At 47.1% G+C, this 19153-nt stretch overlaps 1 protein-coding gene across 2 annotated transcripts in view; it reads left to right on the top strand.

Annotated features, from left to right (window-relative positions):
- The window catches only part of VSIG10 (V-set and immunoglobulin domain containing 10), a 36461-nt gene that overhangs the window by 13701 nt on the left and 3607 nt on the right, over window positions 1–19153 (top strand). Inside the window, exons 3-8 of one of the 2 annotated variants that reach the window (XM_032310315.1) lie at window positions 3275–3577; window positions 5744–6004; window positions 12865–13158; window positions 15767–15877; window positions 16177–16192; window positions 18768–18988. In XM_032310315.1, coding sequence (XP_032166206.1) covers window positions 3275–3577; window positions 5744–6004; window positions 12865–13158; window positions 15767–15877; window positions 16177–16192; window positions 18768–18988 — 1206 coding nt within the window. The remainder of the gene's footprint in view (window positions 1–3274; window positions 3578–5743; window positions 6005–12864; window positions 13159–15766; window positions 15878–16176; window positions 16193–18767; window positions 18989–19153) is intronic. The other variant, XM_032310316.1, reaches the window with a different exon arrangement.

Raw genomic sequence — 19153 nt, forward strand, 5'->3', positions numbered from 1 at the left:
AAATATTTTAGATGGTATGGCCCGATGGGTAAAGTCGAAGATGTTATATAAAAACTTACATAACAAGAGTGAAAACACACTTCCACATTTTTAAAAAAGATTTTATTTATTTGAGAGAGAGTGTGTGTGTGAGCAGGAGCAGGGGCAGGGGGGAGCCGAGGCAGAGCGAGAAGCAGACTCCTCGCTGAGCAGGGAGCCGGTGTGGGCATCCATCCCGGGACCCCGAGATCATGACCTGGGCTGTAGGCAGACAGTGAACCATTTGAGCCACCCCGGTGTCCCTCTGTCTGTTCTTTTCATTTCGTAGGAAAGACGAGGGAATGAGAGCAATGGGCACTTGTCCAAGGTTGTTCCTCAGTTGGATTTACACCCAGGTCTGTGAATTCAGAGCATAAGCTTATAACCACGAGGCTGAGGCATGCATCCAGGACGGAGCTGAGAACTCAAAGTACAGTAACCAAGGCGTCAGTTAGATCTCAAACCTTTGTCACCACTCTCTATTTTTATTTATTTCCTCTTTTATTTTTGCCTCCTCTCCCGTCTCTCTGCCTCTGAGTGAGTGCCACTGTCACCCTGCCAAAAAAAAAAAAAAGGCACTGGTGGGCTTCTGTTTAAGAATAAATATCACATGGGTGGAGAAAACAGTGGAAGGGAAGGAATTGGGTACCTCCTTCTATGTAGTAAAGTCGGAGCAAGGGAGGAACCCCAGGGAATCAGGAAGATGGCGTCAGCTTTAATTAAGAAAGCAGACTTAACCCAAGGGGTTTATGCGAGCTGTAACCTCTGAACACTTAATTCAGGAGGCTGGGAAGGTTCTCTTGTTTGATTTATTTTCCTAATCCTGCCACCTGTTCCTTCTTATCCATTCCCTGTATCCAAAGCTGTTTCTTGCTGAGAATTGTGCTGCTCAAAAAGCCCCTCCCAGCCAGGTTCGGGGGGGGGGGTCCACACTGTCCATGCTGGGCCGCTGCGGCCCTCCAGACCACAGTTCAGAAGACCCAGGCTAATCTAAAGCCCGGGCTTTGACTGTTAGTGCCCAGAGATACCCTCTGCTTCGTTGGATGCCTGCCAACCTGGGCACGCCCTATTACCTGTTGGTCTGCATACCTAACCAACTAGCCAGCAACAGTAAATGGTACCTCCCAAACTAATGGCATAATTTTTTCCGCAGACCCTCTCTGGGAGATGACACGATTCCAGCAGGTCCGTGCAAATATTGGGAGCCAGCCCCAACCTGAGCAGCATATGCTCAAGAATGGTGTCCTGAGAAACCCATCATTCCTGTAGTTATACAATGGCTCGAGACATAGGTGAAGTAGATGTTGTACTTTAAGGGGCTCTGGGAGAGCCTTTTCCGTCCTGGAATAATTTTTCCAGCTGGCCTGTTTCTGTTCAAATTCTACAGTCATAGATGTATTCCTTTGGTTAAACATTGCCCTTCCTGGATTCTTCTTTTTAAGAGGGGTAGTCTCAGGGTCCCCGGGTGGCTCAGTCGGGTAAGCCTCTGCCTTTGGCTCAGGTCATGATCCCGAGGTCCTAGGATAGAGCCCCACATCGGACTCCTTGCTTTGCGGGGCGCCTGCTTCTCCCTCTTTCTTGCCTCTCTCCTCTGCTCATTCTCTCTCTCCCTCCCTCTCTCTCTCAAATAAATGAATAAAATCTTAAAAACAAATAAAAGGGGTAGTCTCTGGGAGAGGTGACACACTCGGTGGCTTTAGTCTAAACAGGTTTTAACTACGGACAACTGGGTGACTCAGTCGGTTAAACGTCTGCCTTCAGCTCAGGTCATGATCCCAGGGTCCTAAGATCAAGTCCCGTGTCGGGCTCCTTGCTCAGCAGGGAGCCTGCTTCCCCCTCTTCTTTCCACTCCGTCTGCTTGTTTTCTCTCTCTCTTTCTGACAAACAAATAAATAACATCGTAAAATAAATAAATAAATAGGTGTTAATTATATTTCTTTCAACAAAAGAGATGTGGCATCTTGGATGCACTGGGTACCAGCTGTGGGAGGGCATTCCTGGGAATGAGAAGATGTTCAGAAATGTCAGGGGTCCCAGATATGACCCAGCACTTCCCAAGTGCTTCCAACGTGACCGGCATTATTCTGAGTGTTCTCAGTACTCACTGAAGTATCACCGCAGCCCCTCGCAGTGGGTTCTAGCACGGCCCCCAGTTTTTAAAATTTATTTTTATTTTTAAAAAATATTTTACTTATTTATTTGACAGAGATAGAGATCACAAGTAGGCAGAGAGAGAGGGGAAAGCAGGTTCCCTGCTGAGCAGAGAGCCTGATGGGGGGCTCGATCCCAGGACCCCGAGATCATGACCTGAGCCGAAGGCAGAGGCTTAACCCACTGAGCCACCCAGGTGCCCCATGGCTCCCAATTTACAGATGCGGAAATGGAGGCTCAGAGAGGTTAAGGTCACAGCTAGTGAATGGAGTCCAGAGTGGGGCCTGGAGCCAATGTTTCTTGTCTTTCGGTGTGAAATTGGACTAGGACTCCCCACACCCACCCCCAGGTTCAGTGATTCTCTAGGAGAAGTCCTAGGACTCAACATGTAATTTATTAGAGCAAGAGGCTACAAAGCAAAATCAGCAAAGGAAAAAGGCACATGGGGTTAAGTCCAAGGAAAGTCACGAACAAGCCTCCACGAGTCCCTTCCCAGGGGCGTCACATGGGACACGTTTAATTCTTCTGGGAGCTAATTGTGGCAACACATGTGAGATGCTGTCTGCCAGGAAAGCCCCTTAGACACGGAGCACCGTGGATTTTCCTTGGGAGCTAGTCACACAGGCACCCACTGCTGAGCATGTACCAAAATTCCAGACTCCCAGAGGGAGGGGAGGCAGGTGTTCAACTTAAACCACACGGTTTGTGCAAATGGTTCGCCAGTAAGCCTCGCTCTCGTCCGTTCTGGGAATGGCCGGGACCCCCCTGAAATCCATGTTGCCGTCACCAGCCAAGGCCAGCCTGGCAAGCGGGTCTGCCGTGTTAACTCTGTTTGTGCACAGGTAGCCGATCCACTTACCAGTGTGTCTGAAAAGGAGCGATTTGCATGTTTCCCTTCTAACGATTGAGCCCCCCATCCCCAATAAATCTACCTTTATCTCAGGATTCGAATGCAGAAGGGCACTTGGCATAGCATTCATCACATAATTAGTATTTGGTGGATGTTGTTATCCTCATTAGCCGCTTCCTGATCATTTCTGTGTCTGCTAGATCTGGTAAGGAGTTCAGGTTAACTCTTAAGTAATTAATGTTTCTCCATTCCCAGGGGGCCCCTATGAGGTCGAGGTCAATATCTCCAGCACTGGCAAGCTCCCCAACGGCACCGTCTATGCAGCCAAGGGCTCCCAGGTGGCCTTCAGCTGCAGCAGTAGCTCCTGGCCTCCACCAGTGGTTGAATGGCAGTTCCAGGCCCCAGATTCCAGAACCGAGCCCTTTGGAAATAACCTGACTGTCAACTGCTTCACTCTGCTGCTTATGTCACAAAACCTGCAAGGAAACTACACCTGTTTGGCCACGAACTTGCGCAGTGGGAGACAGCGAAAGGTGACCACCGAGCTCCTGGTCTACTGTGCGTAAGAAGCGCTCCCCTCCCCCTCCCCCACTCCCTCACCTTGACCCTCATGAACTATATGTTTGTGCCCTTCCTTTTGTCTACAAAGGCATGCCTTTGCTGCATGGGCCCTAACGTGCTGCTGCGGCTCCCTCAATACACATGTACACACCCAGGGCTGTGTCAGAGAGGGAGTCGCTTCTAGAAGCTTGCTGCTAAGTAGGGTTCCAGGAGAGTCCCTGTGAGCCACAGAAGGAAATTAATGCCAAGCCTCATGCTTGCTTTTTTTTATATTGAGATATATTATTATATTGAAATACAAAAATATATATATATAAATATAAAATATATAAAAAATATATATTATATTCTTTATATTGAAAGTACAGAACCACCATTTTAAAACATACAACTCAGTGGGATTTAGTATATTCACAGGGTTGTACAACCACCACCTCTGTCTAGTTCCAGAACATTCCCATCACCCCAAATGGAAATCCCATCCCCACGGAGCAGTTACTCCCTCGTCTCTTCGTCACTCCCTGGCAGCCGCCGGCCCGTGTCCCGTTTGCATTTGCCTGTTGTGTGAGTGTCGTGGACTTCTGAACCACGTGGCTCGTGGGACCGGCTTCTTTCACCCAGTATCGTGTTTTCAGGGTTCATCCATGTCATAGCAGGTGTCGGCCTTTCGTTCCTTTCTGTGACAGAGTTAATATCCCACTGTGGGGAAAGACCAGTTTGTTTATCCGATAAGCTATCCTCATTCTACCTATGAACTCGGGACCTCTTGCACTGCTAGGAATCAGCAGTTCCCGAACCTTCTGGGGGTGAGAACACAGCAGATTCCTTGGACGAAAACCGCTGTAGACATGCGGAGTATGCTCCTAATCCACGCTAATGAAAGGGAGCTTCAGAACAACAAATTAGTGAACAGGATAATAATACCTTTCTTAATTCATACGTTGTTCAGAGCCTGTACGAGTCTCTGTGTTCTCTGTCATAAATAACATTGTTTATGAAGTCATAGGTGCTTGTTAGAGGAAACAGATGAGTGTAAAGAAGAAAAGGATATTCTAACCATCATTCTGGTGTCTTATCAAGAATTTATCTTGTAGATGACATGTATCTACTCATCCATGTAAGAGCCAAACTTATTTCTATTTGTGTATATTATATAAAATATATAAAACAAACATATATAATATGCAATATGTCTGATTTTTGTTTATTTGGCAGACAGAGATCACAAGTAGGCAGAGAGGCAGGCAGAGAGAGAGGAGGAAGCAGCCTCCCTGCTGAGCAGAGAGCCCGATGTGGGGCTCGATTCCAGGACCCTGAGATCATGACCTGAGCCAAAGAGAGAGGTTTTAACCGCTGAGCCACCCAGACACCCCTATAATACATGATACAATATACGTGTATATCCATAATATACATTTGTACATATACAATATATATACATACATAATGTATGTATAATATGCATTTTTATATGTATAGATGTGAATATATGTATTATACATATATTGTATACATATGTGTGTATAACATGTATATATATACACATATAATCTATACAATATAATGTACATATATATATACACACATAATATACATCTATAATATGTGTGGATTTTCATATGTAGTTATGAACACATGGGTTGCATTGGATTTCCAGGTCTGTAACTTGTTAAGTTTTTATGTGTTTTTCGTAATACATGTCGTGCCCATAATAAAAAGGAAGTATATGTTAAGGGGGGCGTGAATCCCACCTGTACCTCCCCCTAGAGACCAGCACTGTCCAGTAGAGCTTTTTATGATGATGGAAATGTTCTGTTCTCTGTGGTCTGGTACAATAGCCACCCACCACAGAGGGTTCCCGAGCCCTCGAAATGCGGGTGGTGTGTTGGAAGAACTAAATTTGTAATATGATATAATGAGTTTAAATTTAAATAAGCACATTTAAAGGCCACTGTGGCTAGTGAGAAGTGCAAAGATGAATGAGGTCCACAACCTTGGGGATTTTACATTCAGCAGAGGAAATCGGACTATTGTCACATGCTAATTTGTGCTAAGGAGCTAGGCATGATGTTTCTCCAATACCCTAGTTCTGTAATCCTGAGAGCCAGCCCAACGGTGATCTCAGAGTCTGCGACTAAGTCTGTGTCCTCTGGTGTTTTGCAGTCCCGCCTCCATCGGCCCTTCAGTGCCGGGCAGAGATGTCACAGGAATCACTCATGCTGCAGCTCACCTGTCGCTGGGACGGGGGGTACCCAGACCCGGACTTCCTGTGGACCGAAGAACCAGGAGGTGTGGTCGTGGGGACGTCAAAGCTGGGAGTGGAGATGCTGAACCAGTCCCAGCTGTCAGACGGCAAGAAGTTCAAGTGCGTTGGGAGCCACATAGTAGGGCCGGAGTTGGGAGCGAGCTGCGTGGTACAGATCAGTGAGTCTGGCTTGCCGGGGCTGGGGTCCACCCGTCTTTATTCTGAGAGGACCGTTTGCAAGGTCTGGGAAAGAAATCCCAAGATGTCGCAGTGAACTGAATTGTTTCTTCTTTTCTTTTGTTTTGTGTTTCCTTCCTTTCAAAACTTTAAAGATGCTGAACCAAGCTTCTTGGTTCTCATCCAAGCTGTTTTCCACTTGACAGATGCTAATTAAGCACCTGCTATGTGCCAGGTACTGTTTCTAGGTGTTGGAGATGGGGGCGGGCGGGGGGAACAAGACGGGCATAGTTCCTTTATTAGCCATCTCCTGTTATGTAACAAACGCCCCAGACTTCATGGCTTCAAACAACACATAATTCATTTATCTTATGATTTCTATGGGCCAGGAATTCAGACAGGACATGGTGGGGACGGTTTGTCTTGGCTCCGTGATTCCTGGGTCTCAGCTACAAGACTTAGCTGGGGGGTGGGGGTGGGGGTTGAAACTGTCCAAAGGATCTACTTCCAAGGTGCTCACCCACACGCTGGGCCGGTTGCTTCCTCTCCGCGCGGGCCTCTCCACAGGGCCCTTGGACTGTCCCTACCACGTGGCTTTGGCTTTCCCAAGACCAACTGATGCAAGAGGGAGCAAGCCAGGCCGATGCTACCCTTTCTCTGAACAACCTGACCTCAGAAGTCACATGGCATCCCGACTGCCTTTTGTGTTCATTAGAAATGAGTCACTCAGTCTGGCTCCACTTTCAAGGGGAGTGGGTGGAATTGGGCTCCACTTTTTGAAGGGAAGAAGGTCACGTGATTCCTGGACATGTTTTTGAAACCACGACCATCCCTCTCTCATAGAGCTCAAGCTCTTACGTGTGGGGTTGGGGGCGAGGGGAGGACAGAAAGTTCAAACACAAGTGAGGTAGGTCGTGACAATACTTGTGAGGAGGATGAGACGGGGTGTGTTCAAGAGTCTCTTCTAGGAAGTGGGCCACTCTTCCTAGGGGGCAGGGAGGTCTCCTCATGGTGGTAGCATTTTCGAGCTAAGACCTGAAGGATGAGAAGGAGCTGGCCAGGTGGGCTGAGTGTTCCTGGCAGAGGAAACAGCAAATGCTGAGACCCCGAGGTGGATACGTACCTGGCATTTGAGGAGCTGAGAGAAAACCAGGGTAGCCGGAGTGTCGCACATGAGGTACCCATGAGGCTAGATGGCTGTTGAGGGTTGAATTGGGTCTCCCCCAAAAAGACCTGTTCAAGTCCTAATCCTAGGTACCTGTGGACGTGGCCATATTTGAAATAAGAGTCTTTGCAGATGTGATGAAGTTGAGATGAGGTTATACTGGGTTAGGGTGGGCTCCAGTACTGTGACTGGTATCCTCACAAGAAGAGGGCCATTTGGACATGGACACACGGGGAGAATGCCACATGATAATGGAGGTTGGGACTGTAGTGATGCACCTCCAAGCCCAGAATGCCCATGATTCCCCGCGACGCCCAGAAGCCAAGACAGAGGCATGGCATGGTGTCTCCTCAAGAGCCTCCAAAGGAATCAAGCCTGCTGACACCTTGATTTCAGACTTCTGAGTTTCTGAGCTGTGAGAGAATGGATTTCCGTTGCTTGAGGCTACCCAGTTTGTGGTGTTTTGCGATAGCAGCCCCAGGGATCTAATACAACAGTGAGCAAGGACTCTTGCTTACACTTGCCACACTCTCTAGTGTTGGGCTTTGCTGGCCATGGTGAGGGTCTTCCTCTCGGCCCGTCGGGTTAATCCTCAGAGAGGCGGCGATGGAGCGCTGGCCTGCGGGGAGAAGAGAGCCTTGGTGTTCTAGAAGTTGCTCTTTTCTCAGGCAAGTGGCATTCACATGGTCGTCTCTTCCCCACTGACTCATTCAACAAACATGTCCCAGCGGTCCCATCTGTGTCCAGTGCCTGGCTGGCCTTGGGCAACAGAAGGGACCAAGACTTACTTTCTGCATTACAACATGGCTTGGCACATGATGGCCCATGGGCCAAATCCAACCCAATTGGTAATTTGCAATTTTACTTTTGACGAGATATAACTCACATAATATGAACGTCACTATTTCAAAGTGTATAATGTGGTGGCTTTTAGGACGTTCACATTGTTGTACTTACCTTCACTGCTGTGTACTTCCAGAACATTTCCATCACCACACAAGACCCCTACCCACAGCAGTGACTCCCAAAGACTGTGTATGAGTACTCCATTCCTGGTATTTCCATTGACATGGAGTATCATTAATTTTTTAAGACTTTTCCTATTTGTTCATTAGGACATGGCATAACTGTTGTAATTTGGGTTTCTTTGATCCTAGTGGGGTTGGCAATTTTTATATGCTTCTTGGGTCTCTATATATTATGCATGAATTATCTGTTCATATCTTGTCCGTTTTTCTATAGAGTTCATCTTTTCCTATTATTCCCTAAGAACACTTTATATTAACTCTGTCAATTAATTTCATAGAACTGTCACGTCTGTCATAGGTATTTTTCTGTCCCCATTGGCCCCTATACTACATTTGTGCCTTATTCCTGCTGGTGATTCACAGTTTCTGATTTTGAAGGTGTTCCCTCTGTCAGTCCTGCTCTTTTAGGGTTTCCAGGCTCAGAAGTTCTTTGCCTGTTTCCAGATCATCCAACATGTTGTTTGTAAGCCTCACAATAGCCTGCAGGTTAGACAGGACAGTTTGTAAGTTGCAGATGTGACACGGTGTGAACTGACTTAGCCAAGAGTGACCCAGCTTGTGACTGAAGCCGTCACTTAGCTCAGGCTGGTCTGACCCCAGAACCCTTGCCTCCCTTGGGGACCTCCTTCCTCAGGACCTAGTCCAGCAAATCTTTTTGAGTAAGAGTTATGTACTCAGCATGGCACTGGGTCCTATGGAGGAATTACCGGGTCCTGACCTTTGAAGGACTTAAAATTTACCGGTAAAGAGAAGTCTGAGAACCATGAAACAGGTAATATCACAGTAATAGTGACATTGACATTTACTGAGTGCAAAGCGTGTGCAAGGTGCTGTGCTCAATGTTCTTTCCACACGGTCAGTCACCCTGGGAGCTGGAGGCTAGAAGCCCAAAATCAAGGTATTGGCAGAGTCATGCTCCCATCAAAGGTTCCAGGAGAGGATCCTTCCGTGCCTCTTACAGAGCTGCCAGGTCTTCCTTGGCTGGTGGCCTTCTCCCTGTGCGTGTCTCTCTGTGTCTTCTCCTCCTCTCCCAAGACACCAGCCCCTGGGTTTAGTGCCCACGCTAAACCCAGGAGGATTTCATCTTGAGATCCTTAGCTTGTCACATCTGCAAAGACCCTGTTTCCAAATAAGGTCACATTCTGGGGTTCCAGGTGGACATGAGTTTTGGGCAGATGCTCTGCACTCCATTTTGTGGATGATGGAGCAGAGGCACTGGGCGTGACCCTACAGCTGGAAGCAGGACACACGTTCAGAGTGGTGTGTAGTGAAGACTCCCGAAGCGTGTGTGGACAGTAAGACCCCAGAAAAGGCTGAGTAACGGACTGACCCTGACAGAGGGGGAAAATGGCAGCAGCAGGTGACGGATTTGGTGTGATTTCCCCCCATCCCTTCATTTCTTTATGCAGATCTTAGCTCAGTCACCATTCCTATGGCCCCTGAGACTGGACCAGTGATTCTGATTCGAGCTCAGGATGAAGGAACGTGTCTGGAGAAAAGAGCTGACTGGAGAGGAAGCAGGCACAAGAGCCTAGAACCTTCCTGACCCTGACATTGTCCAGTTCTCCCCTCTTCCCTCTTGGTCACGTGAGCCCAGAGCATCTCAGCCTTGATGTCCATCCAGGTCTCCTGGGGGTCTGGTAAAAAGGCAGATTCTGATTCTGTGGGTTTGGGATGGACCTGAGACTCTGCATTTCTAACCAGCTGTCAGGAAGTGCCGATGCCGCTGGTCTGGGCGCCGCACTTTGAATAGCTGGGGAGAGGGAGTCTGGATCATTTCACTTGGCAGGACCAGTAAACCATTGAAAAGCAATGGTAGGCGTGCCTAGCTGCCTCGGTCTGTAGAGCATGCAACTCTTCGTCTCAGGGTCATGAGTTCAAACCCCACATTGGGCATGGAGCTTACTTAAAAAAAAAAAAAATAGAAACACAATGTTAATGCCCACCTTTGGGATGCAGAACAGTGCAGCCCCCAAAACAATGAGAAGTGACACTTTGGTGGGGCTTGTCCTGCCCACATCTCTCTTTAAATTCCTTGTAGCCCCTACACTGAAGAAGACTGCTCAAATCGGGAGAGTCTGAAGCACTAACCAGCCCATGGTGTGAAGGCTGATGTGTTGCGATCTCTTCTAGATCTCTGAGGGCCCTGCTCCCCGCCTCCACCCCTGACCCCACCTTTGCATAGAGCATCCTCTCAAGTGAAAGAAACTCTTTGAATGTCTAGGTGCCACACAGGCTATGGGGGTGACTCAGATTTTTGAGGGTTAATGCTGTGTTTGACAAAAGCATATTAATATATATGACCTTTGGGGCACCTGGGTGGCTCAGTGTGTTAAGCCTCTGTCTTTGGTTCGGGTCATGATCTCAGGGTCCTGGGATCGAGCCCCGCACCGGGCTCTCTGCTCAGCAGGGAGCCTGCTTCCTCCTTTCTTTCTCTGCCTACTTGTGATTCTGTCTGTCAAGTAAATAGATAAAATCTTTAAAAAAGATTTTGGGGCGCCTGGGTGGCTCAGTGGGTTAAAAGCCTCTGCCTTCGGCTCAGGTCAGGATCCCAGGGTCCTGGGATCAAGCCCCGCCTCGGGCTCTCTGCTTGGCAGGGAGCCTGCTTCCTCCTCTTTCTCTGCCTGCCTCTCTGCCTACTAGTGATCTCTCTGTCAAATAAATAAATTTAAAAAAAATCTTTAAAAAAATGATTAAAATATATATATATATATAACCTTTGTTTGTGGGGAGTGGGGGGGTCCCCTGGAGGATAGCTCGTTTTGTTTTTTATACAGAATGAGGAGGCCACTTCTCAAGTTTTGGTTTGGGGGGCCCCCCGAATTCCAACATACTGATGAGGCTTGTCAGTGCTGCTGGCTTTGTGACCCCAAAGGAGAGACGAGTTAAGAAGAGAGAGGGGAAGGTGGGATTTAATAATGGGCAGGGGCCTGATGGTTGATCCAGAAAGGGGTGTAACGTGAGTTTCCTGAGCAAACCTGGGTTTGGGGTTTCTCTTTTGCTGACCTGATTTAGAAGGAGAGGCTTTGGGCTGTTCCACACCCCCACGTTGCTCCCCCCCCCCGCAACATCCATTCCCCCATTCCCTCTTCCCAGGGTGCCAGGCGTGAAACCCTAGATTCTCTCTTGGAACAACTGTGGATGGAAAGTGTAGGGTTTTGCTCTCCCGGGCAGGAACCCAACATGCCACTCTGTATCCTTCAGCTGCTGAAAATACAGGCTTAATATATCACCCAAGATAAATCTGCGACCCTTCCCAGGAGGGCGTATGTTTTGGGAAAAGGCTTCTGCTGCAAAGAAAATAAACGGATCGCTATTGGAGACCTTACAGTTCTCCGTGTCCCACTTAGAGCAGACCCCAAGGCTGTAGGGACACTGCATTGGGAGCTGTCTAGGACAGACTTGTGATAGACAGACTAATGCTCCCCCAACAAAGATGTCCGTGTCCTAATCCCTGGGGCTTTCCCTTACGTGGTAAGAGAGACTTTGCTGCTGGGATTAAGATCTCGAGATGGGGAGATTATCCTGGATTGTTGGAATGGGCCCCATGTCATCTATCACAAGGGTACTCCTAAAAGGGAGGCAGGAGGGTTGGACTCAGTAGCAGGAGACGTGATGACAGATGTCAGAGGTTGGAGTGATGCAAGGAGGGGCCAGGAGCCAGGGAATGCGGGTGGCTGCGGAAAGCTGAGAGCAAGGAAATGGATTTGCATCCCCACCCCTGGAGCTGCCAGAAGGAATGAGCCCTGCCAACACCTTGATTCCAGCCCCCTACGATCACTTCCAACTTCGGACCTCCAGAACTAGAAAAGAATAAATTTGTGTTGTTTTAAATCACTCCATTTGTAGCAGTTTGTTACAGCAGCAAAAGGAAACTAATGCAGCTGCCTTACTGTCTCGTAGAGCGCTCTTGTCAGGCTGTGTGCCCATTCTTTGTATGAGCAGCGTGGCTGTGACGCATGGAAGCCTAGAGCTTAGATGGGGAATGCGGGCTACAGAAGTTTGGCAACTTGGGCTTACAAGAGTAACCAACTCAGGGCTCCTGGCTGGCTCAGTCAGTTGAGTGTCTGACTCTTGATTTCGGCTCAGGTCATGATCTCAGGGTTGTGAGATCGAGCCCTGCGTCCAGCTCTGTGCTCAGCCAGGAGTCTCATGGGGATTCTCTCTTTCCCTCTCTGCTCCTCTCTCCACATGTTCTTTCTCTCAACCCTTCTCTCCCTCTCTCTCTCTTTCAACTAAATAAATAAAATCTTAAGAAAAGAGTAGCCAACTCATCCTGGTTTGCCCAAGACTTTCCCAGTTTTCTCACTGAAAGCTCCATGTCCCAGGAACCCCCTCAGGCTTCAGCAAACTAGGACCAAAATAAAAATGTTGATTTCACCCCAAATCCTAGGTGCCCCACTTAATTTAGTTGTGTACCTTTGAGCAAGTTACTTAACTTTCTCTGGGTCTCAGTTTCTTCATCTGCAAAATGGGGTTAATACGTTTAACAGTGTCTAGACCATAGTAGATGCTTAATAAATGTTAGCTTTTATTATTACATGAGACCAAGTGCAGGACAGAAATTCCCTGAGTGGCTTCATCAGGAGGGTAATAACATTCTTGAAAAGCTCAGGCTGTGGCTTGAATCTCCCTGAATATTTGTTTTTCTTTACTTTCTGGTCACCAGGAAGCCCCTCCCTTCTCTCTGAGCCCATGAAGACTTGTTTCGTGGGGGGCAGTGTTACATTCACCTGCCAAGTGTCCAGAGCCTACCCGCCTGCCAAGATCCTGTGGCTCAGGAACCTCACCCAGCCCGAGGTGGCCATCCAGCCCAGTGACCGCTACCTCATCACTCAGGATGGCCAGAGTTCCACGCTCACCATCCGCAACTGCTCCCAGGCCCTGGATGAGGGCTACTACGTCTGTCGGGCGGAGAACCCAGTGGGGGTGCGGGAGGTGGACATCTGGCTGAGCGTGAAAGGTGAGTGAGGGGGAGGGGACCCCGAAGGAAGATGGTGGAGTGCTTCAGAGGACCAGGCACCAGCATGGGGACAGCTTGGTTCTTCCCCTTACGTGGGTCACTGCCATCAGGGAGAAGGTGTACCCGCTTGCCTGTGACTTGACAAGGTGGAAAAACTATTACCCAGTCGTAAATCTGTAACACTGCATAGGGATTAAAAAACAAATTACGTTGGGGCGCCTAGCTGGCTCCATCGGGAGAGCGTGCAACTCTGGATCCCAGCGTCATGTGTCAGAACCTCACACTGACTGTAGAGATTACTGAAAAATAATAAAATAGAACTTAAAAAATAATTGCATCCCAAAGAATATATATATTATAAATATAAAATATATATATTAAAAATATGAAAAATGTAAGTCATAATAGTGAAATGAACACTTGAGAAACTACCATCCTGCTTAGGATACAGAGTGGTGCCTACAATGCTAGTTATTTGTAGGTAGTGTGGCCAGATTTAGAAAATGACAAAGCTTAAAAAAAAAAAAAGAATAAGATGCCTGCTTGAATTTGCATATCAGAAAAACAAGGCTTTTTTTTTTTTTAGTGTAAGTATATCCCACATTTTCCGTGGGACATACTTATTCTAAAATGGAACGCATTGTTTATCTGAAATCCAAATTAAATGGGCATGCTATATTTTTTTCGGCCAACCCTACCTCTAGACCCCTTTCCAGTCTCATCCTGGGCCTCCTGAAAAAGGTAAGCACTATTCTGAATTTTTTTATTCAAGAAAACTGTTTCTACCTAGTGAAATACTTGCTGTTTCCACTCTGCATTTTGTTCTTACTGTAACTGTATGTTGTACCTCTTCACTCCTGTAGGATTTCCTACTGTGTCATGATTCCACAACTAAGTTACTAATTTTCCTGCTGATGGACCTTTGTATTGTTTCTGATTTTGTTGTCATTGTTGTGATGAGCAAAAAATGTTGCCATGAAAATCTTTTACCCAGCTCCTTGTGTACATATATATAGCAGATCCCCAGCAAATATTTCTCTAGGATATATGTGGACGGAAGAGAAAGGAAAGGTTATGCACATTTGTATCTTTCTGGGATAATAGCAAATTATTTTCCAAAGTGGTCATGCCAATTTCTGTTCACAACAGCGGTTATCTAAGAGTGTTGAATTGTTCCGCATTTTCGCTTTCCGGCTTTGTGATTTTTGCCCCTTAAGTACGTGTAAATTAGAATCTTACTGTCATTCTGATTGGCCCTTCTGTGGTAGCTAAGAAGATTGAGAATTATTTCATATGTTTGCTGTTTGTGTTTTTTCTGTGAAATACTCACTTGTGTCTTTTGACATCTTCCCTTTCTTGTAGATATGTAGGAGTTCTTTTTTTTTTTTTTTAAGAATTTTTTTTTTTTAAGTTTTTATTTATTTATTTGACAGAGAGAGATCACAAGTAGGCAGAGAGGCAGGCAGAGAGAGAGGAGGAAGCAGGGAAACCGATGCGGGGCTCGATCCCAGCACCCTGGGGTCATGGTCCTGAGCTGAAGACAGAGGCTTTAACCCACTGAGCCACCTAGGTGCCCCATATGTAGGAGTTCTTTAGAACCTCTGCTACTAATCCCCTGTTAATTTTACGTGTTACAAATACCTCCATTTAGCTTGTTTGCCTCTTTTTTGTTTTTTGTTTTTTTTTTTTTTTTTTTTTTTTTTTTTTTTTTTTTTGGCTTTCTTTCTGCTATCCTTTGACTAGCAGACATTCTTACTTTCATGCAGTTAATTTTATGAATCATATCATTAACAATTTCTGTGTCTCAAGAAACCTTATCTCCCCCATGGCCGCAGAGATACTATCCTATACTTCTAAAAAGTTTTAATGTTTTGCCTTTTACAGTTAAATCTGTACTCTACCTAGAATTGATTTTTGTGAAAGGTGTGAGGCGTGGGGATCTCATTTCTCCCTCACCCAAATTTGGGTAGCCATGGCTTCCAGCACCATTTTTTTTTAAAGTTATGATCAAATTGGCACTTTATTTTTTTTTTTAAGATTTTATTTATTTATTTGACAGACAGATCACAAGTAGGCAGAGAGAGGGGGGGAAGCAGGCTCCCCCCTGAGCAGAGAGTCTGATGCAGGCTCGATCCCAGGACCCTGGGATCATGACCTGAGCCGAAGGCAGAGGCTTTAACCCACCGAGCCACCCAGGCGTCCCTCCGGCACCATTCTTGAGTAATTCCTCTTTTACTCACTAATGTGTCATTATCAGATTTTCTTTTATGTGTGGTCCGTTCTCGGATGTTCTGTCTGCGCCATTCATCACTGTTCATCACAGCAGCAATAGCTCACCCTCTTCATTTCTGTGGCCTTGTAAACAGTCTCGACGGCTGGAGATTTTAACTTTCCAGTCTTCCTTTGCATCACACGCTTCATTTGCTTCCCTACAAACTCTCTGAGGTTGGAAAATGAGATTTTATCTTGCTTTTTGGAGAGGTCATGTGCCTTGCTGAAGATGATGGAACCAAAACAAGACCAAGACCCAGGCAGAGGAAGGGACCGTCGCTCTTTGACCGGCACATGTGTCAGATGGAAGAATCAACAGTGTGATTTGTCTTTGCAGAACCTTTAAATATCGGGGGAATTGTGGGAACCATTGTGAGCCTCCTGCTGCTGGGACTGGCCATTATCTCAGGGCTCATGCTGTATTATAGCCCTGTGTTCTGCTGGAAAGGTAAGGATTTCTTGGGCCCCTTTGTTTACTTTTGAGGCTTCTTGAAAGGGTATGGCAGGGGGAAGGAGGCCCCAGTTGTTGTCCTACCTGAGGTCCCATTCTATAGACTTCTTGACTGGGTCCAGAGGTGCAATAATGAATAAATTAAGTATACCATTCCTGACCACCCTGTCACCTGTCATGTTGGGTCCATTTTCTCATTTCTCCATTCTTTTGTAAATGTCAGATTAAAAACTTTTGGGAGGCTGAAGGGGATGTTACTGGATATTAATTTTTTTTTTTTTCCTTTTTCCCTTCAGTAGGAAACACTTTCAGGTGAGTGTTCCTAGAATCGAGTCAAAAACCCATTTCCATGGTCTGTGTTCGCCGCTGTTTTTCTTTTGCAAGAGCAGTCATGGCGGCCACTGTGGAGGACCCGGCATGGGCCAGACCCTGGGTGAGGGCCTTCTCTAGGCCTCATTAGAGACTGTTTCGTAAGCTCTTCAGGGTGGTGGTGGCACCTCTATTTGCCACATAAGGAGATGGACGGTCAGGGCAGTGAGTGGTTTCTGCAAGCTCATCCAGGAAATGAATGGCAGCACCTGCGTTCAGATCCAGGTCTCACTGATTGCAGAGTCTATGCTCTTGTCATAATGCCAGACCTCAGGGCGGGGCACTTGCCGGGCTCTCACTGAAGCATAAAGGCGGGGTGTGTGTGCAAGAGCCCAGGCATGGGTGCAATTATTTAATTTTCTAAAAAGAGCTGAAAGGAAGAACAAGTCCTAGTCTCACAGCATGTTTTGGAAGATTAGTCTGAGCACGGCCAGGAATCCCTCCCAAGAGGAGATCTCAGGGGGTGCCTGGGTGGCTTAGTCAGTTAAGCGTCTGACTCTTGATTTGGGCTCAGGTCATGATCTCAGGGTCATGGATTGAGCTCTGAGTCGGGCTCGGCACTCAGCGTGGATTCTGCTTGTTGCTCTCCCTCAGCTCCTCCCCATGCTTGCACACTCTCTGTCTCTGAAAAAATAAAGTCTTAGGGCGCCTGGGTGGCTCAGTTGGTTGGGTGTCTGCCTTCAGCTCGGGTCATGATCCCAGAGTCCCAGGATTGAGTCCCACATTGGGCTCCCTGCTCGGGGGGAGTCTGCTTCCCCCTTTGGCCCTCCCCCATCTCATATTCTCTCTCTCTCTCAAATAAATAAATAAATAACTTTTTTTTTTTTTTAAAGATTTTTCTTAATTTATTCGACAGAGATCACAAGTAGGCAGAGAGTCAAGCAGAGAGAGAGGGAAGCAGGCTCCCCACCACGCAGAGAGCACGATGTGGGACCCAATCCCAGGACCCTGAGATCATGACCCAAGCTGGAGGCAGAGGCCCAAACCCACTGAGCCACCCAGGCACCCCAAATATCTTTTAATAAATAAATCTTTAAAAAAAAAAATCCACTTAGGGGCACCTGGGTGGCTCAGTGGGTTGAAGCCTCTGCCTTCGGCTCGTGTCATGATCCCAGGGTCCTGGGATCGAGCCCCTCGTGGGGCTCTCTGCTCAGCGGGGAGCCTGCTTCCCTTCCTCTTTCTCTGCCTGCCTCTCTGCCTACTTGTGATCTCTGTCAAATAACTAAATAAAATCTTTAAAAAAAAAAACAACCCACTGTAAAAAAAAGGGAAACCTCAGTAAGGGCAAGGTGACTAAATGGAACGTGTGTCATCATTTCCCAAAGACATTCTGGGTTGGAACAAAAAACTCTTCTCTTTGTCCCTCTTAACCAGTTTATGAAGGGATATTGCTGTTCTGGGATGATCTTTCATAGGAAAATGTTACCTTTACTGCCCTGTATTCAAGCACCATCTTCCCAGTGAGTCTTTCGTTCCCCAGACTTATTTCTCACAGGAGGAGGCAGCAAACATCATGGAAAAAACGCTTTGGAACTAGGAGACCTGGGTTCGGATTGTACCTCTCCCACTCCCGGGCCCTGTGTTCCTGGAAAAATCCCTCTCAATTTCTCGGAGCCTCTGTCTCCTCATCCGTTTCCCAGCAGGAAACTGAAGATTATATGAAAATGTAAGGCTCCTGGCACTGTGATTGGCCCAGGGCATTGTGTATATAGGCTGGCTGGGTGGGCAGAACCAGCAATGAACTAGAGAAGAATTCGTGGTAACTGCTGGGCATGGACTCCAAGTGCAGTCCATGGCTCAGGGCTTGCGGGGTGGACGAGGACTTTACCTGGGCCTTGAAGGATGAGTAGGAGGCGACATTTCAGTAAGTAGAGCAGAAATAAATGGTATTTCAGGAAAGGAATGTAGCCTTCGTGTACTCTGTAGGCAGGGAGCTTTACAAGAGCAGTCAGAGTGCACCGGAGAAAACTTGGGGAAACTTAAAATGGAACCAAGACTTTTAACCATGACTTTGAGAGAGTGCTGCGAGGGGAACTGAAATGGTAGGTTCCTGGGACGAAGGGTCACCTGCCCAAGGAGCAAGGGGAAGTAATAAAACCCACCCGGGAAAATGTGCATAGTCTACAGGAATCTGTCAGTATCTCTGACATTACAATCATGCTGTCTTCTCTCTCTCTCTCTTTTTTTTAAGATTTTATTTATTTATTTGACAGAGATCACAAGTAGGCAGAGAGAGAGGAGGAAACAGGCTCCCTGCTGAGCAGAGAGCCCGATGTGGGGCTCGATCCCAGGACCCTGGGATCATGACCTGAGCTGAAGGCAGAGGCTTTTACCCACTGAGCCACCCAGGCGCCCTTACACACTATCCTCTCTTAAACGAGGTGAACACACAAAAGGATTTTCCATGTTACCAAAGAGGTTGCCATAAATCTAGTGTTTTCTGTTCAGTGAGGGCTGATGTTGGGGGGCGGGAAGAATGGGGTAACTTCTTGATTATTTCTCCCCCTTTGGAAATTAGGGGACAAGACATGGGTGATGTCATGGTTTTGGTGGATTCAGAAGAAGAGGAAGAGGTAGAGGAGGAAGATGGTGCTGAAGAAGAGGAAGAAGAAGAGGAAGAAACAAATGAGAGGGAGGAGTCACCAGAAGAAATCCGTAAGCATGGCCACATTCACAGAGTGACCGCACTGGTGAATGGGAATGTCGACTGGATGGGCAACGGACTCCAGGCTCTGCAAGGTGAGTCCTTTCGCCTTCCAAGCACCTGCTGGGGGCAGTGGGAGTCCCCGTAAGAATCCCCAAGAGGTGAGTCTAGTTGTTTTTTTTTTTTTTTTTAAGATTTTTTAATTATTTATTTGACAGACAGAGATCACAAATAGGCAGAGATAGAGGGGGAAGCAGGCT

The sequence above is a fragment of the Mustela erminea genome, chromosome 13 (assembly GCF_009829155.1).
Source record: "Mustela erminea isolate mMusErm1 chromosome 13, mMusErm1.Pri, whole genome shotgun sequence".
NCBI classification, from domain to species: Eukaryota; Metazoa; Chordata; class Mammalia; order Carnivora; family Mustelidae; genus Mustela; species Mustela erminea.